Source organism: Ammospiza nelsoni, chromosome 8, assembly GCF_027579445.1.
Source record: "Ammospiza nelsoni isolate bAmmNel1 chromosome 8, bAmmNel1.pri, whole genome shotgun sequence".
NCBI classification, from domain to species: domain Eukaryota; kingdom Metazoa; phylum Chordata; class Aves; order Passeriformes; family Passerellidae; genus Ammospiza; species Ammospiza nelsoni.
The window spans coordinates 20,472,014-20,496,235 of record NC_080640.1 but is presented as its reverse complement, the minus strand read 5'-3'; the positions used below and the strand labels follow the sequence as shown (position 1 = coordinate 20,496,235).

At 43.9% G+C, this 24,222-nt stretch overlaps 1 protein-coding gene across 2 annotated transcripts in view; it reads right to left on the bottom strand.

Annotated features, from left to right (window-relative positions):
* Positions 1–2,060: 2,060 nt before the first annotated feature.
* The window catches only part of ZSWIM8 (zinc finger SWIM-type containing 8), a 53,952-nt gene continuing 31,790 nt past the window's right edge, over positions 2,061–24,222 (bottom strand). Inside the window, exons 9-26 of one of the 2 annotated variants that reach the window (XM_059476685.1) lie at positions 23,434–23,609; positions 20,061–21,069; positions 19,182–19,313; positions 18,487–18,666; positions 17,040–17,223; positions 16,377–16,475; positions 15,355–15,479; positions 13,905–14,136; positions 13,497–13,652; positions 12,342–12,564; positions 11,861–12,150; positions 10,892–11,115; positions 10,133–10,615; positions 9,382–9,550; positions 6,940–7,113; positions 5,411–5,530; positions 4,292–4,470; positions 2,061–3,095 (exon numbers count right to left, since the gene is read on the bottom strand). In XM_059476685.1, coding sequence (XP_059332668.1) covers positions 2,892–3,095; positions 4,292–4,470; positions 5,411–5,530; positions 6,940–7,113; positions 9,382–9,550; positions 10,133–10,615; positions 10,892–11,115; positions 11,861–12,150; positions 12,342–12,564; positions 13,497–13,652; positions 13,905–14,136; positions 15,355–15,479; positions 16,377–16,475; positions 17,040–17,223; positions 18,487–18,666; positions 19,182–19,313; positions 20,061–21,069; positions 23,434–23,609 — 4,359 coding nt within the window. In that variant the 3' untranslated portion in view covers positions 2,061–2,891. The remainder of the gene's footprint in view (positions 3,096–4,291; positions 4,471–5,410; positions 5,531–6,939; positions 7,114–9,381; positions 9,551–10,132; positions 10,616–10,891; positions 11,116–11,860; positions 12,151–12,341; positions 12,565–13,496; positions 13,653–13,904; positions 14,137–15,354; positions 15,480–16,376; positions 16,476–17,039; positions 17,224–18,486; positions 18,667–19,181; positions 19,314–20,060; positions 21,070–23,433; positions 23,610–24,222) is intronic. The other variant, XM_059476686.1, reaches the window with a different exon arrangement.

The window sequence follows — 24,222 nt, the reverse complement described above, 5'->3', positions numbered from 1 at the left end:
CTGGGGAAGTAAAAACTGTATTCTGCTCCAAAATACCACAGTTCCAGGCTTGATAAAAACCAAACCCAAGCAAAAAAAAAAAATTAAAACTAGTTTCAACAACTCTCCAGAAGGCTAGTTCTGAATAGACTCTCCAAAAACCAAAATAAAAATCCCAAATAAATTGTAAGGACTGTAAAGAAAAACTAGACAGGGGGACTTTTCAGCTAATTACAGCCACAACATGCTGCCAGGCATGTCATTTCATTACAGGACAGCTCAAACTCACCTTGTTCATGGGCTGTAAAGACACTGAAGTTCAAAGGCAAACACTGTTCTGTTAATGCATATTCCTGGAAAATGCCTCCAAAAGAAAATTTTCACAGGCAAGAAAGATGGTAATAGATGAACATGTCCAAAGATGGAGACACTTCATGTGCTGCTGGCAAAGTCCTGGAGAACATTTACTCCAAGTGAAAAAACACGTGTTAAAAGTCAAAGGAAATTTAAGTTGCCTACAACCTCTTTTACAGGTCTTCTGCTGAAATGTCTTTTCAGAATTTCTAAGCCTACATATTTTGCCCTCTCCTGGAATAGTGACTAACAAGACTGCAGTGGGTAATAATTGGGGTTTTTTTTTAACAGGAAATGAATGCTTCTGGGGCCAACAGGACTCATCCCATCTCTTATGAAGGAAAAATATCTGAATAACCTCACAGCCACATGGCAGTAAAAAACATCATCATCTCTTTCCTCACTTTCTTCTGTCCTTGCTCAGATATATTTCATGGGATTTGGCTCAGGAACAACAATATATTACCAGACACAGTGGTCTGAAAACTCACCTGCTCAGGGTCAAGTGTATTTTTCCAATCAACATCACAGATGAGGCTCTGACATTTCATTTCCCTGTTCAATCCAAATTCTTAATGCTACAGATCACTTCTGCTCCTGATACTTAATATTCAGCTCTTTCACCCATTTCCCTTCTGCTTCTTTCTTTCTAAAACATGCTCCCTTCTCTTCCACAATTTTCCCCTATAGCATTAGAAAATATCAGACCTTATTAGACAACTCATTTTTCTCTATGCTCCTTTCACAGTTCTGAACATGCAAGAACCAGAGCACAGAAAGTGTTCTAGGAACCCAAACCTTCCACACATCATCAGGCTGCGCTCTCCAGTCAGATCCAGAAGTTTTGCAAAATAACAGGCGGCTCATAATCAAGAGACTTCAGTTTAAAAAGCTAACCCATTATTATCACCATCTGCATTTCTAGTTAGCATTTAACTAAATACCTTATGGAGGAACACAAGGAGCTATAAGGAGATCTTTAAATAGTTACTGTTGCACAATCAGAAGTAGAGAAACCTAAGCCATACTCCCTGGCCTGTGCAGTACACAAAGCCAAACCAAAAGAGCCTGTTCATCTCTTTTGCCCTGTGCCTATGATTTACTTTATTCTTTAAGAGTATCATTGAAAATATCATACAGGTACATATTTCTAACTTGCAGAAATTAAAACTCATTGGCTAAACCCAAGTAAGAAGCAAAATACATTACTACTGAGAAATGGGATTCTTAACATCCGTAAGTCATTTAACTTCCACTTTTAAAAGCCCTGAAAGGTATGTGTTTATACACTTAAGCTATCTAAACTTAATTTTCTGCAATGCCATCCCTACCAGATACCTTTCACAGTCCACCACATACCTCTCATACCACCAATACATGAGAGCAGCTGGTGTTCTACACAATACTTGGGAAATACAAGGCTCTGCATTATCACACAGTATCAAGGCTAGAAAAGGAAGCCAGTGACTGACAGAACTGTAGGAAGAACATCCCAGACTTAGCACCAACTCTCCCAGCACCCATCAAACATGTAGCTCAGCCTCTGCAGAGGCAGGTCATTGTCAGAGCAGTACCAGGCAAGAAACCTTTGGGCCCCAACTTGTGCTGGACTGCTGCTCCCCAGAGCACAGCAGCCACCTACCAGGGCTCACAGGAGCTCCCACTGACACACAGCTGGCAAGCTCCTTCAGACTGCCAACATCATAGCAGAGAGAAGAGAGAGTCAGTCTAAGAAAACAAGTGTTTAATCAGGAAACGAGAAGAGACGAGGGATAAGAAAGTGATTACAGGAGAGTAATACCCCAGCCAAAAGAAACAGGATTGTACAACTTGGAACAACCAGGATCAAAACATTCTATGAGCCAGCAGTGCCCAGTGAGGGACGCTCCTGAGAAAGAGCTCAAGCACTTCTGGCACTCTCCAGGCAGCTCAATGCAGTCAAGGACTCACTGCCCGAGCTCCAGCCTCTGTCCTCAGCTGCAGCAGAAAGCTGCAGAGGTGGCCCTGGCCCTGCTACTCCAGTCTCAGCTTCTCTCACCAGGAGTTGCTGAAAGGGATGGAGGAAGCACTTGCTGTGCACAGCAGTTCCAGCCACTCTCCAAAAGGAGATGGTGTGTGGAGTAAGAGAAGCCCATACAAAAAAAAAAAAAAAAAAAAAAAAAGTTTACATATTTATAAATGCTAAAATAAATATTTCAGACAGAATCCCCAACCCCTCTAACATGTGCGCAATCACACTGCAAACTGCTCGCAGGACAGCCTCCGGGGCTCAGGGAGAAAAGCAGTGACTACACCACAGGGCAGCCAGCTCAACTTCCTTCTCATTTCCTGATGCTTCTCAAGCCTGCAGCCCCCTGAGAAGGAGGAGGAAGAGCGAGCAAAGCAGAGCGCCACACGCAGCAGTGCTGGAGAGGAATGTCATGGTATAAATACATCAGATCAGTGGTTTCCAACAAGTTAAAACTAAAATAAAAAAGACACCAGAAGGAAGGATGGTGTAAATGGAACTACAACTATGTTGAGCAAAGGGTTGTGTGTCCGTGGAGCTCCACCTGATGTCATGGTGAGAAGGTGGTCATTTCCAGAGAGACCCTTTGCCACAGCTCCTTTGTCTGCTTGCTGCGCTTTAGGTTCTGGAGAATATCATTAAACTGCATCATGCCCATGGGAGTCAGGCAGAAGGCGCTTCTGGCGCTGCGGATGGCATTCACAAAGTCATCGTAGTCAGCTGGGGTGAGATGGATCAGCCGATGATGGATGTACTGCATGGGAAAAGGGAAAGAGCCTTAAGGAATTTGCTCACTGCCCCCCTGCTGGTGAACTCACAAGACTGAGCTCCCAGAGCAACAGGTCACATGCTCCTGTTACCCACCAGTGGTCCAAGACCGGCAGCTCTGACAGAGAAGAGTACCTCAAAGGCAACACTGCTGTATCCTACACCCCAGCACACCCAAGGGCAGTGCTCCCTCAGAGCACCAAAATGCAGCATCAGCAAGTGTCCTCTATGTCATGAGCACTGTATTGAGCCACAGTACAGCACTAAAGGCCCAGGTAATACTCTACCCCACCAGCATCCAACCCTTACAACCTTTCATTCTGCAGGTTACACCCAGCCTGGGCACTGCCCATCTCCTTTGCTAAGGGACATGGGCTGAGTTAAGTTTACACTAAATTGCTACAAAATATCTCTAGGCTTAACATTGTCACTTCTATCAGCTTCTCAAACAAGGCCCAAAACCAGCAGGCTTAGCTTTCAAGGCCAAATGAAGAAGCCGTCATGTCTCAAAAGTACCATCTAGGATGACAGAACAGCTAATCCAACCTGGACAATATGGCTACAGAATCACCCTTTGGTCATTTATTCAAGAAGAAGGTATATGTGATGTGTCCTGACTGCACTGCTTTAAAAAACAGGCAGCTTTGGTATTCCAGCTGGCTCACTGAAACACTGGTTTCAACAAAGCCTGGGAGGGATATCTGTGCTGGTAGCTGACCAAGCAATCTCCATTGTTGGTGTGAGCACTGGCACCAACACCAGACAGCCACGCCAAGGCTTCATGAGAAGGGGAAAATAGGCTACTGCTAACAAGAAAGTAAAAAGGATGGGCTACGGACAGGGGTGGACACGAGGCTTGAAAACAAAGAAAGTTCAGAAGTTAAAAGGTACAGATAGCATTCAGAGTGAGGAAGAACACAACCACCCCAGCCTTCATGGAAAAGCACAGGAGGTGGAAGGCCTTGGCAGAAGCAGTACAGTGAGATCCTTTGCATGCAGCCCCATATAGGCAGGTGATGCCTATTCCAGTCCCTGCTGAGGGAGAAGGATGCATCAGGAATGGACCTTCAGCTCCCAGTGCCCAAGGCCCCTTCCCCTCTGCACATGCACACACAGGCAGCACCTCCAAGGCAGGCAATGGCCTGGCAGCTCTGACAGGCAGGAAGATAAGCCACACTTTACCTGCATATAGGCCTGCTGGCACCTCTGCACCAGCTGGTGGAAGGCTGGGGTGCGCAGGTGGTTGTGCACATGGGCAGGGTTGAGCCTCTGTAGAGCTTCCATGATGATCTCCTGGAGCACAAAAGGGCTCAGCACCCCCTTGGCAGCACCAACGCAAAACTGATGCACGTAGTTTACACCTGCACAGGAGGAAGTCAGAACAACAGTGGTAAAGTAACAGAGACACAAGAAACCACACTTCACAGCAAGGACCTGGAGCACCTTCTTCTCACAGTACTGCATCCTCCCGCAGGCTTGGGGGAGACAGTCTAGCAAACTCATGGGACAGAGAAGATTCTGCTATACCCATCAGGTCTGAGGAGAGACCAGGTACCACCTCAGTTACTGGTGTTCCCAAATTCACCTTTCTTTAAAGGAGATATGAAAGGAAACTAATCCTTGTGGATTAATGTGGCAAGGTTACTAGAAAGACAAGGATAACACACTACCTTCTCCATTGTTTCCTGACTGCCCATCAAGGAAGCACATAGATGCCTCAGCACTCAGGCTTTAAGAAGGCTGTAGACATAAGTCAAGTTTCCTCACCACTTCCTATGGTAGAGCTCTGCCAGCAGGAGCAGCAGAAGCTGTGCCACTAAACAGGCTGTTTGTAAAGATTTTTTTAGCTTACTGCTTATGAAAGAATTTAGAAAGTGAGCTGACAAAAAAAATACAAGAGCAAAATGGAAATAAAAACAAGCAACCCTCCCAAAAATAGGTGTTATGAGCACCTATTGCTATAAAAAGTCTTCACAGAAGGTATAAATATACATAAGAGGAATACCTACAATACAGTGCAAATGTAAAAGAAAGAATCAATATTATAGAATGGAAGAGATACAAGCTCTGAACCCTGTCCAATCTCATGTACTTCATCCAGTGACTCAAAATGCAACAGCATGCCTACAGAACCCAAAAATGGGACAAATGAGAGGACGAAAGATCAGTAGGGATCTTCTCTCAGGAATGGCACTGATACCAGGCTTGCCCAATCTTTGAAGCTTCACTCAAAGAGCTCGTTCCCACCATGGCCCAAATCCCAGCAAGTGGATTTCTGTTAAGTACTGCTCTGAGCCTTACCTAACTTTGCAGCTAACCCAAGGAGCCATTTCACATCCTCAGTGTAGGGCGGGCTGCGGGAGAAGTTGTTGGGATGGTCATTGTGAGCTCTTCGGCCAAGCATCTCCAGAGCCAGCATCCCTGTGAGAAAGGGCAGCCACAGTCAAGCAGCACTTCTGCCCAGTAAGGCTGGGTCTAGCATTTCACTCACTGCAGCACAACCTGACTGGCCTGCCCCTCACCAACAGAATATTCCACAGCTGCAGAGTCCAGACAGAAACAAAAGGGCAACCTTGGAGCCTGCCAGCACAGGAACTATCTGCAAAAACATCTGGATCTGCTGCTCCAAGCTGGGAAACCTGCACAGCCATCACCCCTCACCAGAGCTGCAAAGAGGCACTCAAGCACCCACAGCAGCGTCAAGCAGAGAGTCCCAAAGGCTGCACTACAAGAGATGTCCTGAAAGCAAAGCTTTTGACCTAAATTTTGCAACAGAGAAGCTACCCAAACCAACCTGCTCTGCAGCAAAGACACCAGGCCACCACTGAGCTGCAATATTGCCAATTTGCAAACATTTCACTTATGCCATTACAGTTCTTTGGACAAATCTACCCATTTCAACAGTATTCAAATACCAACATGTGCCACGTTCTGATCTTCCAGACCATCTTCCCTGCCTGTGCCTCTCTCTTTTTCAGGTTATTAAACACCTTTCATGGCATGCCATGTACCACTGATATTTTAAAAGACACCTGCACACCTTTCCAGCTAACAAGTACTCTCTATTCTGGCTTTCAACAAAAAAGTCAAGCTTTCCTTCCATTTTCCTGCTGTTTCTCTTCCTTTGCTTATTTTTAGAGGATTCTTTATCCTACATCAAGCATCCACTGGGTTGAACCATGAATACATACAAGTAGCTTACTACTTACTAGTAGAGTAGCTTACTGCAATCTAAGCTTCATCCCAAACCTTAAGACTGTTATCCTTGTACCAATGGCAATTCAGGCAGACTCTCTCATTTTCTCATAACCATGTGACTGGGAAAGGAATGCTCATTACATACCCACTCTTCACTACATATAAGTTCCTCCTGCATCTATCTTCAACAAATAACTGGAGAGGCACAGGGCACTTCCGCTGTGCATCTGAAGACTCAGCTGGTATTAAACTAGAGGTGTGCCCTCTCCATCCATGAGCAGAAGGAGCCAAATATTATTTTATCATATAGTCACAATTTGCACAGTCACATCCTTGGAGGCCTACGCAGGCTACTTTCTACATCTGCTGAAAGGCAAGACACTTCCCAGCTTTAACCCACTTAGCTCTCTTTTCTGCTCTGATGGTCCTGAAAAGCAATTGTTCAGTCTTACAGTGCTTTGCCTTCATTTTTAGACTCCACATCTGATCATCAACTTGCTTTTCCTATGTCCCTCAGGTGCATTCACCCCCAACAGGTGCAGTAGCCAATTGCCAAATTGACAGTGAAAACCTGTAGCCTTGCCCTGAATCCCTCTCAAGGGGACTCCAGAAACCCACTTGGCCATCCTTACCAACTCGGTATGCAGAGTGGAGGTAGTGCAGGCCCTGGGGGCTCACAGGCTGACTGTGCTGCTCATCCTCGGCAGGAAATCCCCCCGTAACGAGGGAGTTGGGCTGTGAGGACAGAGTTGTCAAGGAAGCACCCTGAATCGCTGGGAACGTTGATCCTGCATGGACACTGCCTACTGAAGAGAGCAAAACAGCAGCATTAGGACCCAGCAGCAGCCTAAAAGAAGGTTTACTTGGGACATCATCTCCTTCACCTGACTGCCCCCTGCCAGTGTAGGGTTATATTCCCCTAATCAGAACAATAAAGCAACCAAAACCCACAGGCTTACAACTGAAATACAGTGGGCCAGGAATAGCCCTATTCTGTTTGCAAGGTGGGCCTGACAGTGTCAGTAACATGTGTGTCCATTTCTTCTGCAGTATCTCGTGAACATGCACAAAATCCATGTTTTACTTGTAAATGTGTATGTTGATTTGAATGCATTTGCTATGATTAAATAAAATATTTGGTTCTGACTTCTTGTCCAAGGAAACAATCATGTGTATGTCTACACCTGATGAGAAACTGCTAGGAAAATTACTGAGCAGGAACAGAATTAAGTCACTCAAAGATCAAGTCCAACAATGCAAGGTTCTTCCACTTGGGCTGTACGACAGCTGTCACTCCGTTCAGGAAGGCTGTTACTGCAGGCTGACCTCCAATCATCCCTGGAAGGAACAGTCACTGCACACACTGGCAGCATGTACCAACAGTAAAAACAGCAGGGAGACTTGAGAAGTTGTCACCTTCAGACACTTAACTAGTATAAGCAAACTCAAGGGAAATGACAGGTTTCAAATGCAAACCCATTGCATTGTACCACCCAAACTTGTACGGACAGCAGTAAACACTGAGTCACTAAGCTGCACTCTTACAAGACTCAAATTTACCTGTCCCTCTCAAGAAAGGTACAAAGAGTAAAAAGCAAGGTTTGCTTGAGAGCTCCAGAGCACAGATGCCATTAGGTGTGTGCAAACTGCTACCCTTATTTCACAGTTTCTCTGTGATGCTACTACGCCAGCTTGAGCAATGCTGTAAGTTCCTTTTAATTTCCCCCTCCATGTTTGCTAGTGAACAGTTAAACACCTGAGAACAATGTGTCTCCCAGGAAAGACCTGTCTAACCTCCTCAACCAAGGAGACACAGGGTGCCAAACAATGCACAAAGCAGGGCAAAATTCATACTGTGTTTGAAGTCTGGTCAAGGAGAATAACTCATAAGAATGAGGTAAATTATTGCCAGAGCTCAGGCCTAACCACATGATCCTCACCACTTGAGGAACAGTGAAACAGTATTGTAAGGACTGAAAATAAGTTTATGGAAGCCATAAAAAATGGCAACTGGAAAGGGTGGGGTTGTTTTCTCCTTTTGGTATTTTAAGTGTTCTAGGATGAATTAGCACTTCTGGAAGATTCATAGCTCTTTGGAGGAGAACAGAAATGGTTTCTCACAATGAAAAGTCATGGCATCAGATTGTGACTAAGGCTGGCAGCTATCAGATCCTAAGGCCTTCAAGACTGTTTTATTTGCTTTTGTGGTAGCTTTTTAGCATCAAAACACAGGATAAAAAAATAACTAAAACTATTCTACTTATACTCTGAATATGAAGGAGATCAACACAACTTTTCAGTATTTTTCACACACCAGTCTTCCAGCACGTGGTGAGTTGCAACACACTGAAAGTAGAGAAATATTACAGCCTCTGCAATGATGGATTAGTAGAGATTGGGGTCAAGCACGACCCACTGGTGCAGAACTCCATGGCAATGACAGCATGTCCACAATCCAGTCAACATCTGTTGTCCCAGTGCTACATGCTACTTCATGGATTTTCACCATCACTCAAGCCCTAGCACAACACATGAGCATCCATTCCAAATGCTATTGACATGACTCTTGACAAAACATCCATCATCTCTGATAGTTCCACATTTGGGCACTGGCTGCCTCCAACCCTTTCAGGCAGGAAAAGACATTTAGTAGTGCTTCTGTAGCAGAAGTCTGCCTGCTTCCTACTCTGTTCACCTGACCCAACAGAATTACATGAGTTTGCTCAAGATCATCTATGCTCACCTTGCCCAAGGAGAGCGGGAATTAAGCTTTTACAGGTTAGAAATCAGAAAGACCACAAGGGCTCCAAACATGATTTAGTCTTGAGGCGAAAACAATCTCATACTGGAAATTCAGCTAAACAGAAGTTTCTCTCTGCTAGCTGCATCAGGCCCCCTTGGGAATCCCAATACCCCTGAGCAGGCACACCATTAAAATGGCATTTATTTGGCCAGAACCTTCCAGTGCAAGAACCCTCGAGCCACTTGTAATCAATGAGGAACAGGCCCTCACTGGTGAAGAGTAAAGAGACAGCAAAGAAACGTGTGCTGCCCAGCCCAGAGGTGTAACTTACGCGCTACATTGGAAGACAGCGACAGTCCCGTCTCACTGTGGTAGGGATGCACGGCGATCTGCGTCATGGAGGGGACGGGCACGCCAGGGAAGGACACTGCTGTAGCTGCCAGGGACGGTGCAGTCACTGAGTAAGGGTACTGCGCCCCTATGAATGCTGGGTGGACACCCTGCAACACAAGGTACAGAAAAGTCGTGTCTGCTTCACCTGACCACTTAGAAGTAATCAAAACATCATGTCCCCACACAAGCCCCAGAGCTTGAAAAGTCCAGTCTGAAGGAAGCAAAGGAGGAAACTTGCACCGCATGAGCATTACATCTGCTTGCTCCTCCTCCTTTTAAAAACCTAATCATTTTGCAGAAAACCACTCCAAGACCTTCAAAAATAGGCAAAGGTTAAAATAACTTTCATTTGGCTTTCCCAGCATAGTCTCTATTTAGCCTGCAAGCTCTCAAGAAAACAAGCTTTCTGTCCAGTGCCTTCTGAGAAACTACGGAGCAACAGAAATTAAGAACTACTGATGTATTATATTTTATATTCTCTTGAGACTTGAAACACAGCCACAAAAGGCTCCTTACTGTGCAAATGCTGAGCTGGAGGGCCAAAGTGTCACCAACTGGCAAGTGAGAGTAGAAAGAGAGACCTGATCTCAAGCCATGACAGGTTTGAGCCCCATGCTCTCCCACTCCAACATAGTCCCCCAGAAGCAGCCCCACAAGGTCACAGTAAATGAACGAGGCACAAAACTCACCTGTGGATACGCCGAGCCAGGGACCGGGAAGACTGCTGGGCGCGGCATGTGCTGGATGGTGTGTCCGATATACTGGGGGTTACAGGGGATGTGAGTCTGGAGGGTGGTGTAAGGGTGGAGACCCTGCGTGTGTGTATGTGCCATTGCTGGCCCTGCCACCGTGTGCTGCTGGTACATGGTTGACCCCACAGAGATCACTGGCATGACAGTTGCTGCTGCAGTTACTGCAGCTGCCACCGTCACCGTGGTCGGCTCTGAGGTCACCCGGCTGTCTGCCAGGCCACGCGCTGCTTCCGACGCGGCCCGCGCGCCACCGGCACTGCAGCCGGTGGCACCTTCTCTCTGGGCTGGGGTCCCACCAACAGTCTGTTCATAAAGCCAGTACCACTGATGAGCTACTTCAAACAGGACTTCTGGGTACACACCACCTCCTTTAGCTGCCTCTTCTACTGCCATGCAGGCCTTTTCCAGCATCAGGTTGTCCTGCGAGCAGTGAAACAAAAGAAGTTAAGAATGTAAAATGAGAAACACAAGAAGGAAAAACTACAAGAGGGGAGAAGTACAAGGCACTCTAAAATGACTAATACTATGGGGACCAGCCAGATGCTATGCAGCAGAATAACCAGTGTTATTCATGAAACATTAGAAGTCCAGAGAACTGGGATTAAGGCTGGGCAAGGAGCCAGCCCCACAGGTAACAGCAGCACATCCTTGATACTAGAAATCAGCCTCCACTAGCAGCTACCATATGATGCTCACCTGTTCCTTACACTGCACCAGAGCCCTCTGGATCTCGTTTGGGTTCAGGGCATGGGCATGAGGCAGGCAGCTGAGTGCCAGTTCAGCAGCTGCCCGCACCATGTTGGAGTCTCTGGCCCGTGAAGCTCTGTCTGCCAATGATGCCACCTCTGGGGGAGTCAGATGTCCATCCCAACACTCCACTAAGATGTTCAAGGCTGCGCTACCAATCTCCATGGCCTGCCCTAAGAAGAAGAGTGAGAGAGACTCTCACACCACTGTATGCCCAGCACAGTTAGTCAGCTTTCTTTCAACAGCAGGTGCATTCTTCACTTCCTTCAGCAGCAGTGACACAACCCAGTTGCTTCCATTACAGTTCACATCAAATTTAGGTGCCTCCTCCCAAAACACAGGACAAACAAGAGCCCTCAATGAGCAAGTGGTGAGTGAGGACACCATTACTTAAGCTAAAATGCATTTGAAATAGCAAAAGTACTTGCTATAGCTGATTTTAGTACCCACAAACCAGTCTGGACTGTCAGTCTAGTAATTCACATCAGGAAAACATGAATTTTTGAAGGTGTATTTTTTAGGCTTTTAAAAGCCATACAGATAGGTAGCAGGTATGGGTGCAATCAAAAGGAAGTGGAAAGTGAGAACTGAACACTGCCAGAGAGCATGTTCAGACTTGACATATGTCTGTCTCTTCAGCACACTTCTGAAGGAGAGGTAAAGACCAGTCTCTGTATGAGAAGTGGGCTTTTTAGACCAAAGCATTTTGCAGTTCAAACAAGAAAGAGGTCACAAGAACTTTCCAGGCCAAAGTAACCACCACTGTACAAATCAATGCTGATCAGTAACTATAGCAGCTGTGTGAGCTGCTCACATGGCTCCTACAGCACATCAGTATCACCGTTCTCAAGAACAAGCTTGCCTCCCTATCCTACTTCCTGCCCAAAAGTCAGCCTCCCAAAAAAGCTTTGCTGTAACCTGTGATCCAGGAGACATGTGAGGAGTAAGTTCGAGAGAGCCAGTTGGGAGACACGAAGTTGTGCAGCCCTAGTGCATACAGCCCAATCTCAAAGGCGCAGAGGTGAAGGTTGCGGTGTGGTCCCTGGTGCCCACCACTGGAGGAAGGATGGGTGAAGATAGAGGTACTGCTGTTTCCACCTGCTTTGATAAGGACTGTCTTAGCCAATTCAAAGTAGAAGTGAGCAGCTGCCTCTGAGGGCTGGTTTGGGACATGAGGAGCATGGCTCTCCAGCCGCCTCCCTTTATACCTAGAAGAAAGACAGAGGAATCTTTTACATAAGTACCCCAAGTTTGCCAGCTGGGGTACAAAGAACCCCTGTCTTTGGGGTCTAGAGGAAACAAAGCAAATTTTCCCCATAAAGTATTTCCCGATGCACGCATGGCATGTCCCCAACATCAGGCCTAGAGGTTGCCTTGGTGTATTGGTATTATTCATTACCTGCCAACTTCCACAGTCTTTGCACGGGCTCCCCCACTTGCTCTCCTACTGCCACTGGAAGAGGAAGATCCCAGTGAATCACTTGAAGAACTGCTGATGCTGTCACTGTCCTGTCCTCTGCCCCAGGATGTCGTTGCCCAGCCCCCACGTAGAGGACGCCGACTGAGGGTTGGAGAACTGTCAGAGGTGGTTTCAGGAGCACTGCTGTCAATACTAGCCATGCCTACAACACCAGAACCAACATAGAAATGTCACCAGGGTTGGTAAATGCAATGCAGGAAGGTAAACTGAAACATATCACCTGCAGTACCAGCTAAGATCAATTGTGTCGGTGATTGCCTTAGGGCTGACAGGCAGTCATTGTAAATTGAGAGAGGTTAAATCAAACCAATTTGGCCACAGACATCAGTGACATTTTGTAATTCTTGGATTAAAATGTAGAAGAGTCCAAGAACATGGCATCTTTATTTCCCTCTTCACACCATCACAGCCCCTCACTCCACCTGCCAAGTTTTGTGGCAGAGTATAATAACAACAAGCAAATGTACTTACAAAGTCAAGTTCCACAGATTATACAAATAGGAAGAAAACCCTTCAGATACATGCTGCACAACCTTCACATCCTCTGCCTCTAACTTATACCCTTCCCAAGAGCAGTGTAGAGAGGCAGCAGCTTCTCTGAATTTGTTTCTGGATCCAGGAGCACAGTGCTGCACTTCTAGAGTCAGCAGTCATTCAGCTCCAGGAATCTAATCCATCCAAACACAGAACATAACTAGTGCAAGAAAGGCAGGAAATTTATGGAGCAAATCTTATATGTCCATGTCAAACACCTCAGAGATACTCAGCTGCTTCTGTTGTACAGGAAAGGCTGACAAGTAAAATCCCAGAGTCATAGAACAGTTTGGTCAGTCCCATCCAACCTGGTCTTAAACTCCCAGGGATGGGGCATTCACCACTTCTCTGTGCAACCTGTTCAGAGCCTCACAACCCTTACAATAAAGAACTTCTTCCTAATGTCCAATCTAAATCTCCCAGCTTTCAGCTTAAAGCTGTTATCCTTTGTCATATCACTACATGTCCTTGTAAAAAGCTCTTCTCCCAGCAGACTGCCTAAGAGAGCACTAGATGCTGTATGAGCTAGTCCATTCCCACCTGTGTGTTTCTTCTTCTGCCTGACAGGTGAGCCCCAGCATCTCCCATTGTATCCACCTCGGTTTCCAAGGGCCAGACGACTGGGGACCTTCCCCTCTTGTTTCAAAACAGTGGCCTCAGCAGCTGGCTCACACGGGGACCTCTGAGAGCTCTCTGCTAAACACAACAGTGACAACGTAAACATCATCTTCTTTCTGTATCTCTAAAATCAGACATGGCCATTTAAAAGATACAAGTATCAACAGATTTTTATAAAATGAATTATATTTATGAGCAGGATTATGTCAGTTTTCTTTCAGTTATAAAGCAGATCATCTGACACTAGGCCAAGAACATTTAACTCAAGATTTGGAAAATAGGCTCTAACTGTGGAAAATTTTAGCATAGCTGTTACAAACGACTTCTTACCTTGTGTACTCTTCTCCACAAAGTTCTCAGGACTGCTCTGCACTGCAGTGCTTACAGCAGCTTGCTGAGTGACAGAAGTCCCTGGAAGCTGCTGGATAGCTGCAGCAGACTGGGCAGCATGTTTGGAAGGAGATTTTTGGTTGGCCACCGCAGGCTTGCTGGATGAGTAGAAGGAGCTCAGCGTCTGTGGTTTGTGAGTTTGACTTTCTCTGTCCAGGAGTTTGTCCAAAATCTTCAACAACAAGGGGAAAAAAAAAGGCTCACAGTGAAGGGTAAGAGACCAGGCATTACACTAAGACAAAGAGGTAAAATATCAAATTTTATTTGTTGGAGATAAAAAGAAAATGCTTATTTTTCTAAAAAATATGCATCATCTTCCTGCACCAAAGAGCAATGCAATGCACTGTTGAGAGACAGGTGGTCTGCATTACTTGAGGATTCAAAGACTCAGTAATACCACATTTTCACTTGAAACAGCCACTGGCTTTACTTGAAAAGCACCCAAAATTCACAAAAAATAAGCAATTCTGGTATAGCAAGGACAGAATGGAGAATTCTAAATTTAGTTCTGTCAGATGTTGTTCAAGTCAAAAAAATTCTACGCTCACCATTCAGAAAATCCTGTCATACATTACTGAGAAACGGGCAAAGCCACTAGAGAAACTGCATTATACTGGCCTACAGTAACATTTTCTTGTCATAACTTATTATGTAATTGGGGAACAATGCATCACCACATTCTAAGGGTTTGTCCACTTATACTGTTTGTTCTCCATATTTAATCAACACCACAAGTCTGACAGATCATTTATGCACAGATGATTGCTATCACAGTGTCCCTGTTATACCCTGGAGAAGAGTATAGCAAAAATGCTTCTCTTTTAGGAGACAAAAAGACACTAATAATGTAGTTCTTGCTGTCTAGGAGGATTTCTGAATATAAAAGATTAATAAAATCCTTTCTGAAGCTTCAGCAGTTTTCAATTTTTTTTCTTCCTTTGGGGTGGAGAGGCAAAGTTTTACTCTCTCTTGCACAGTAAATTAAGACAGGTGTAATGAACTAGTATATCAAAGAGGTGAGAGGTTAAGAAACAGAGCTTTTGCTAGCTATACTGTTCTGTAAGCCAATATCCCTGCAGCAAAACATATGCAATTCCCAGACCACACACAGACTGCACAACAAAACCCCTTAGGAGTGAACTTGTCTTAGCAATAAAAGCAGTGACAACACATGCCCTGACTGGATCTTAAGAAACCTATGGAAAGAATGCCTCTCCCAGGGCAACACACTCCATACAATCAGGTTTTGCAGCAGTGGATGAATATAAATACCACAACATAGCTTGTAAAACATCAGTATGTGACACAACTTACACTCGCTGGCAAAACTATCAAATCCATCAAAACCCAAACCTTCCTTCTCTCTCTCCCCTTTCAAAGGGAAACTCACCTTCTTCAGCTTAGACTGATCATCCTTGTAAGTGATCATCAGGGCTAGTGCCAGATCCCCTTTCTCCCTTCGTGTGCCTTCACACAACAGAGGATGTTCTGCTTCACTGACAGTTGTTTTCATACCTGCAGTCCATAAAAGAGAGCATGAAGAGACAAGTGACCTCATGGGACTACACTACATCCTGAGAGCTGTCTATACTTCAGACTGTTTTAATAGCCTCACTGTTACAGGCAAAACAAGATTTTTTCTGTTAACTTCAAAAAGAGGCCATGAATAAACAGAAGCTGCAGTCTGTCCCTAGAATACTAAGTTGGCCACAACTGTCAGAACAACCAGATACTAAAAAGCTACAGGAAGAGTCCAGGCAAGCCTATAACCCTATCTTGAAACAAGCCTTTTGGTTTCTGCAGATGCTACAAGCCAGCATTCCAACACCATAAAAAACTCATCTTCTTTCAGAGATGAGGCAACAAATAACAGGTTTTGTCTAATCCATTTAATTTCTTTTTGCATACTGCTTTAAAACACGCATACAGTACTGTCAACATAACATGTATATAATCACTGCTTTGTTGTTGAAGCAAATGAGGCAAGAATTCAGTACTCTGCTAAGATCCTGAATGATATGATAATACTTCAGAGTACCTCTGCTAATCTTTTGCTATCATTGTCTAATCTCTTCAAAAATTATTGCCTTTTGTCCTAATTGCCTCTGAAACTGTCCATTTCCATTGAAGTCCAGGCAATACATATTTCCTGACAAAAGAGCAAGCAGAAAACTAAAATTCATGTTACTACCTAAACACTGAGCTCTCATCCCGTATTGTCCTTCCATTTTTTCACAGCTTTGCAATGATACCCCAACCCTGGCATGTAGAATCTTGCACCTGATTCTGTCAAACTCTGCAAACACTTCTATTTCAGGACCAAACTGGAATGAACTACTAACTCTCACCATTCAAAATGGGAAAGCATGCAGAACATGGATGAAGGCAGACTTTCCTTGTAAAGATTCTTACCAAGAGCAGCAACAGCTGCCTCAAAACCAAGTTCTTCATCTCCAGGCATTTCATTATTCCAATTACGGCTTGGGGGTCTAGAGCCTGTAGGAGAAACCACTGAAAGAATACAATAGAATTAGTGTTCATCTTTCAAAACTAAGGCTTCAAAGCAAAAGACATTTCTGAGAGCTTTCTGAATTTTCATAGCTTCCTGTGGTCCTATTCTTAGCCTCATACCAGCTTCAAGATCACAGCACCTTACAAGGTTTTCTTCCCAATTCTTTCTCTAAGCTCAGAAGGTTCCAAACCAGTATATTGCCAAGTCAGTCTTCTAATCCCAGGTTGCTGTGTTCTTATTATATTCTAGATTTGTATTAGATTCCTCAAAATATAACCAGCGTAAAAGCAGCAAAGTCAGTAATATGTAACTATTTTACAAACACACATAGAGTGCTGAAATGTCTTAAGTGTGGAGTTGTTTTCAAATGTAGGCAGAAGGAGAACTGTCCCACTGGGGAACAAAATATCTTTAAAACAACATAGAGGCAAGTGCAAGCAACAGTGTATGAAGAATTAAACTTTGGTTGTTCTTATAGAGAAGACAGTTTCTCTGTGAAAATCCCTCAAGACCTGGCATCTCAGAATATGCCCTGCACACACTCAGGCCAATGCTGTCAGTACCTGGAGTGCACAGGACATCAAATATAAAGCTTGCCAACATCAGAGGCAGGACAGGACGGTAATCACACAAGGTCCCTTCTCGCAGTTCTTCGGCTCTTCCTCGAATAGTGTTCATCTCATTGGTGCCCAAGGGAATCTTCTTCAAGAGGGCTGCAATCTCAGATTCCTGATAAGCCAGCTTCACCTGGTGGTATCCACAAGGAAACAGAAAAAAAGCTGTCAGAGGCACAGTCCCCTATGGGGAGCACACCGTTCTCCTCTATACATAAAGTACAGCCATAGGTTTTATTAGTTTATTAAATAAGAGCAGTGCTTACCAGCCTAGCCACCATTACCATTCTCTCCACAATGAAAATGGTTTTCACATCTAATAAGAGTCTTGCTTCATATTTATACACATTTTTTTTTTTACTCAAATGATGACTTTTCAGCTGCATACAAAAAAAATGCATCAGCTCTCACAAGAACATCAGCAGAAGTATCTGACAGGATAGGTCAGTGGAAAAGGTGGTTACTTGTAATTGTAGGAAGAAAGGATGCTATGTTAAGTGATACACCCATTTGAGACACCAGAGACTGATTAGCAGAAGAAAGGGCACAGTTGCAGCACACATGCCATCAGGATGAAGACATTTCACTGCTCTGTGCCTGAATTCCCTCCATTCTTAACACGTCAAAGCAATAGTTTTCTTTTAGGTAGCAAGTGACTGCCAAACTCACAATCTTCTAATCAGACCCTAAGAAGTACAGATAATGAATAATTGTAGTTGGTGGATAACTAGCAACAATACACACTCTAAGAGACTGAACAACCCTGCAGTGAAAAGCAAGGCAGCTGTAAATCACACAGACATGGTCTTCACTGGACACTTTTTTCAAAACAGGAATCCTCATAGTAATCAAGGAGTGTCCAAAATAATATGCTTGTACAGTGCATATGCTTGCTTGCCAGTGAATGAGGTATCAGCAAAAGCAACAATTTTCAGATACATAACAATTGCACCAATTCACCCTAAGGAATAACTTTCAAACCATTTCACCGATGCAAATACGGACAAATATGGGCATTTACAAATGCCTTTGTTTTTCCCCACATTAGTGAAGCAAAATGAAAACATACTTAAGATAAGAACTAGGCTGTTCTTATCCAAATAATACAGTCATAAAAGATTTTGTACTCATTTAAATATTTTCAGACCTATAGCTTTGTCTGACCTTCCTATCAGTGAAGGTAACAACAGCTCAAGTGATATTGCTAATAATTTTTTTAGGAGATCAACATGTCCTAATGGGATGTGCACTCAATTGATTTAGTTCTATTGCGATCCATTTTAAGAAAACATAAAAGCACAATCAAACTTCGGGCGCTGAAATTTAAACCATGTGAGCAAACACATCCCAAGAGAACAATGTTTATGGATACTGTCTTTTTGAGATATTTCATTACCTCCAGAGCCTTGGTAGAGGCAGGTGGTCTCTGCAGCTCCAGAGCAAACATTCCTATTCGGAAGGCCAGGTTGTGGTACTCCAGCCGCTCACTCAAGACAGTCAGCAAGAAAGCAGCTTTAGACAAGGTGTTGGTTGCCATCCATGTCTGCTTGCTGGTTGACACCTTGTTCTTTTTGCCCTGTTTGAGGAGGAATTTGTCACAGACACTTTCCTAAACATCCTAAATGACTCTCTTGTCCTCTTATCTTTTGCAGTAATTATGGACAGAGGAAAGAATAAAATACATTTAGATTTTGTCCTTCTGCTGAGAAATCTCCAATTTCAGTGGTTACCATTGAACATCACTGCCTCCCCTGTGTCACTCCAGGACAACACAGTGGAAGAGCTGGCCTGTGGACAAGACACATGTTCCCTGTTGGACTGATGCTGTGCAGGCAGATGTCACACATCCATCCCTTCCAAGGAAACCCTTCTATACAACAAACACTACTGAGTGTCACTACAACTGAGTTTCCAGAAACTTATGCTTCTGTCCAACCCTCTTATCCTGAAATAGCAGAACTACTAACATTTCCAGTGATGTGCACTATGAAATAGGAGATTAAGGTTTTGGAGAGAATCTCAAGAAACAGGGTCACCTGCACAGAGCTGCACTAACATCAAGACTACTGATGGTTGCTGCCATCTCTCTACCTTAGTTGGTGGCTGCTCCACTTTGAGATCTGGAGGGTTGGCCAGTAGGTCCCTGGCAAGCTCTACAGTCAAGCGGCACGCCTCGCTACTGTATCCGTGCGCATACAGTGCCTCTGCACAGGCAAACAGGACCTGCAAGAAGGAACAGATGGTCATGTTCCACATGACCACATCAGCCCAGCCTGGAGTCAGCCTGCTCAAACCACCTGTCACAAAGACTGAAAGCACAATTCTCAACTTCAGCAGCAGGTATTCTCAGAGTCCTCCTTGCCTAGTCCTTCACCACCACTCCTTGAAGCACTCCCCCAACAAGTCTTTTCTTACATTATTAAGTCCCATCCTCTCTCCAAGTGCTATGAGATCAGAAAATAGCTCAAAAAATACTAAACTTCAAATTACCACTGTTTCCATGCATTGCCATTTTGTGGTTATTACAGGAATAAGACACAGTTTATTTAGACTGCTTCTCCTTTCCAAAGAACTTCTGCTTAAATAGTTGGATTTAAATTTTTTTTTTCTGAGTATGTCTCAGTCTCATTTTTAATTTCAGATAATTTTTGCCTTTTCCAAGGGTGGGACTAAGTGAAAAGCACACACTGTTTTGTCTACATTTGGAGTGTGAGATGGGACTAACTAAAACTGGGACACACTTGCAGTTAGCACAGAAACAGGGAATCAAACTTGTGGGAAGCAGACATATGCTGCCACTGCATTAAGCTTGTACATACCTTATGACACAGTTGGTTATCACAACATTGTAATTAAGCACTTGATTTAACAACATCCTAGGTTAAGTGTGACAGCTATGAGGGTGGTGAGACCATGATTTATACAACATATAAAACTGCAAAACAGCATTTTGAACTAGATTCAACTCACCTCCATCCGGTTCTCCTGTTCCAGAGGCTTTATACCAGCAAATATATCCTGCTCCTCTTCAATTCCCCCTTCAGCTTTGTCATCATCTTCCTTGGCTACCTCTTGTGGATTCAGATAATATACCTGGTAATCATCTTCCTCTTCTCCATCATCTCCTCCCCCTGCTGCACCATTCTCTCCCACTTCTTCAGGCTTCAGACTCACACCACCAGAGTTCTCATCTGCAGAAGGCAAGTCATCATCGCCACTACCCACCTCCCCCACAGGATCCTTGGGGGGTTTCTTGGCCATGGAACTGCTCCTGAGAGTAGGCTCAGGTCCCTCTGAGAAGTACACTCCACCATCCTCCTCAAAGGCATCCCTGTAACTCCTGCTCAATGGACTTTCTGTAAAACTGAAGGTATTGCTGGCTTCTGCCCCCAGCGCCAAGCTGCTATCATCCAGGCTCATCTCTGCCAAGTCTGGCTCCAGAGAGCTGTCCTCGCTGCTCATACGGCGTTTCCCACTATGTTTACTGGTCAAGCCTTTGCTCACTGGCAACTTTGCTTTGCTCACTGCAGTCTTATAGACAGCTTTGTCCCCCTCTGCCGAGAGCCGCCTCAGAACCCTCTGCGGCGTTTCAGAGACGACTTTCCTCTTCCCCGTGAGCTCCTTTGGACGGACGGCTGGCTCCTGGGGAGAGGGCCGCAGCCTGTCCCCGGGCTGCACACACGCTGCCCCGGGCTCCTGGCCATGCGTCCTGCCAGCCTCACAGGCACTTTCTGCACACTGCAACCGGCAGCTCCTCTGTTGGATGGCCTTCACCCAACAGAACGAGTTCTTCTTGTCAGTGCTGCTATATGTAATCCCAGGAATGGGATAAGCTTCCTCCCAATTGAAGTAACAGGCTTCTACAGCTGGCTTGAAACCTTGGAAGAGCTTCTCCAGTGATTTCTTGTGCTGACCCCTCTTAACGTTATCTATGACTTTCAGCTGCCACTGTCTGAGCTGTGAGCAAAGATCCCTGCGCCTAAGAGAAGAAAGGGGACAGGTTAGGAAGCAGACACAAAAAGCACCTGCAACAAACTACTAGTTGACCCACAGAACACTTCCTTCCTTTGGCCGGAAACATCATCTGCTGAATGAAGTTAATGCTAAATACAGGCAGCAGTAGTAAGAAGACAGGCTGAAAAAAGCAAACAGATATATTAACAACTGGGTTGTAGACAGGTTCATGATCCAGAAACAAAACACGAACATCACCAACATGAAAGCACAATACAAACTGGGAGGTTTAAAATAAAACACTGTCTGCCCTGTTTGCTTATCTGCCCTAAATAAGGCGTTAGTGATTTGAGTCTCAGCAATCTCAGATGAGTGAGATGAGTCTCAGAGTCTCAGTTCCATGGGGAACTGCCCTTGGAAACACTCATAAAACAGCTTGCAGCAGCTGTGAAACAGCCCTGAGAATAACTCCAGTTACGATATTCACGAGTACAACCTAAATAGCCGACCCTGGGAAGCACAATGCCAGACAGGACCACCTAATCTCCCTCCCAGGCATTTACCTCTTTACCCTAATGGGCCTATAGAGAAGCCAACAATTTAATTTAAGCTTTAGCAGGCCGTCCTCAGGAGAACAAACTTGCAAACCATAGGGACAGCAATAATTGATGTTCGAGTAACTCTGAAGAAGCAGCAAGCTGGCAGGACTACATAGACTCATGATACACAGTTAGTCCCATGGCCCCATATTACTATGGGAAGAACAAAACAGTTCTGCATTTTCCAGCTCCAAATCTCATGTAGGGCCTATGCACTTAAGCAAAATAGTCTAAACGGAGATCTAATTCAAGAGAAAAAGACATTTCTAGAAATTTCACCAGGTGTCTCAATCAACTGCCATTCTGTTTCTGCCACACATTTCTCATGTATAATCCCAACACTTAAATCCTATCAGATTTCCTAATAAAAGGACAAGAAAACAAAATTAAAATTGAGGTGACCCAATTTAGGTGCAAAGGGTATTGGGACAATAGGGACTAAACGAAATGGACTACTTATATTTGTCCACTAAAGAAATTAATTAACCAGGAAACATACTGGTTAAGAACATTATTTTCAGAAGGAAAAAGGAGCAGGAATACTCAGGAAGGGTAACATAAGGATGAGAACCTGTGAAGTCTCCTTGTGACTCCCTGTAAGGGGCTGGAAAGCACAAGAAGAGGGTCTTTGGAGACTATTCAAACACCAAGAGAATAGGTAATCAAGCAGGAGCATTTCAATTATTCATTAGCTCGAGTAGCAGATCTAAGCAAATCTGAACTGCATCAAATAACTCAAATGTGACTATAGATAGCACAACGTCATACGTTATTAAAATACTTTATGCTTCATACGTTATTTAAATGCTTTATGCTTTTTCTCCGTTATTTGATTGATGTTTGTGTTTATTTTAAGCCTCATTCCCTACAGTTTTTGACTTCAACTCCTATACTTAGCTACTTCATATTGTAAACTGTACAAGACAGAAACTGCATCCATTTTAATGTCCCTGATATGCCTTTCATAGGGCATTTTATTAATGCTACACAATTAAGAGAAAGCTAATCCTGTTAACATGTAATTGTTCTGAAATTACCATCCTGTTTTCATTTGTTCTGAGAAACTTCTGAGAATTTATAGCACATTAAATTAATCCAATACATTTTATACCCCACACTCTGAAGACAAGATGTACAAAACAATTACAATGTCAACCACAGTATCTCCACAGGAGCTCTGAGTACCTCCTCAGCTATTCAACTGGTGCTAAATAAAGATGGCAGTGACTTACCAGAGCACAATATGGTTTAGAAATCAGCAGAAGCCACACCATTTTTTCTCAGACAATTGAAAACACTGACTGAAAATCATACACTGGTGACACTGTTTACCAACACACTGCAGAGAACAACTCCTTAAGAGCACAGAAAGTAAAAACTGGTTCATCTCGAAATACACAATAGTGAATGACTGGGCTAAACAGAATTCCATTAAACTGCTGAATGGTTAAATATAAAAACCTTTAAAATTAATTGGTAGCTGATGCTATCATTCAAAGAAATGCTCTCCATTGGGACACTAAAATGCAGAATTACCCATATGTAAGAAAGGGCTCTCAGAAAACAAATTAGTCACACTACTCGATGTTGGTAAAAGTAAGCAACAATAGCAATTAAAGTAATTACAGTGCTTTGAATGTCACATAGCACATATGTAGTCCAGAAGGACTAATGGTTGAACAAGTATTGAGGTCATGATACAAACACAAGAAATCTACAGGACGAAACTCTTTAGTGTGCTTGAGTATCACAGAAATTAAAGAGAGACAGGAATTGATTCTGGAGCTCACCTCTGTGGACTAATAGTTGGGTCAAGGACAGCTAGCCTCCAAAGAACCACCATCTCATCACACATGCTTGCACAAGCATGAGCAGCTACTTCTGACTGGCCATTGCTGCGTCCCGTGTGCCCACTGGCACTGCTGTGTGACGCGGATGTTCGTACACTGTACCACCAGCCAGTTATCTGCAGAAGAAAAGGCTCAGTGAAGCTGTGCTGTGGCCAGCATCTCATCCTCTGCTCTCATTTATCTCATAATCCCAAGGAAATGGGATCTGTAGTTAATACAAGGTTTTCATTTGACTCCAAAGTAATTATGACCACTAAAGCAGTATTGGCTTGTGAGAATTAAGGGCCTCAAAATTTCTCTGGTTAGAAGGCACATGCGCAAAGAACAAAACACTCACAGGACATTCATTTCCTAGAGGTCTTCACACTTGGAGAGAAAAAGTAAACAAATGTGATAAATGGAGCATTTCCTTTCCCTTGCTTAAAGTCGAGGTATGAGATGGAGCAATAAGGAAACCTACACCACTATTTATATTACAGACTGAGGTCAAAGTTCTGAACTATCAAAAGAAATAGTTTCTTCTAATATCATTTTGACTAAATAAATGTACTGCTTCAATCCACCAAAAGATATCTTCCGTGAAGATAACAAAAGAATCTGAGACTCTATCACACAACATATATATTTAGTTTTATCAACATGACAGCTCATACATGACATGCTTTGTTAAAAAAAAAAAAAAAAAAAAAAAACAAAAAAACAGAACAACTGTAAAATAAATCACCTTGA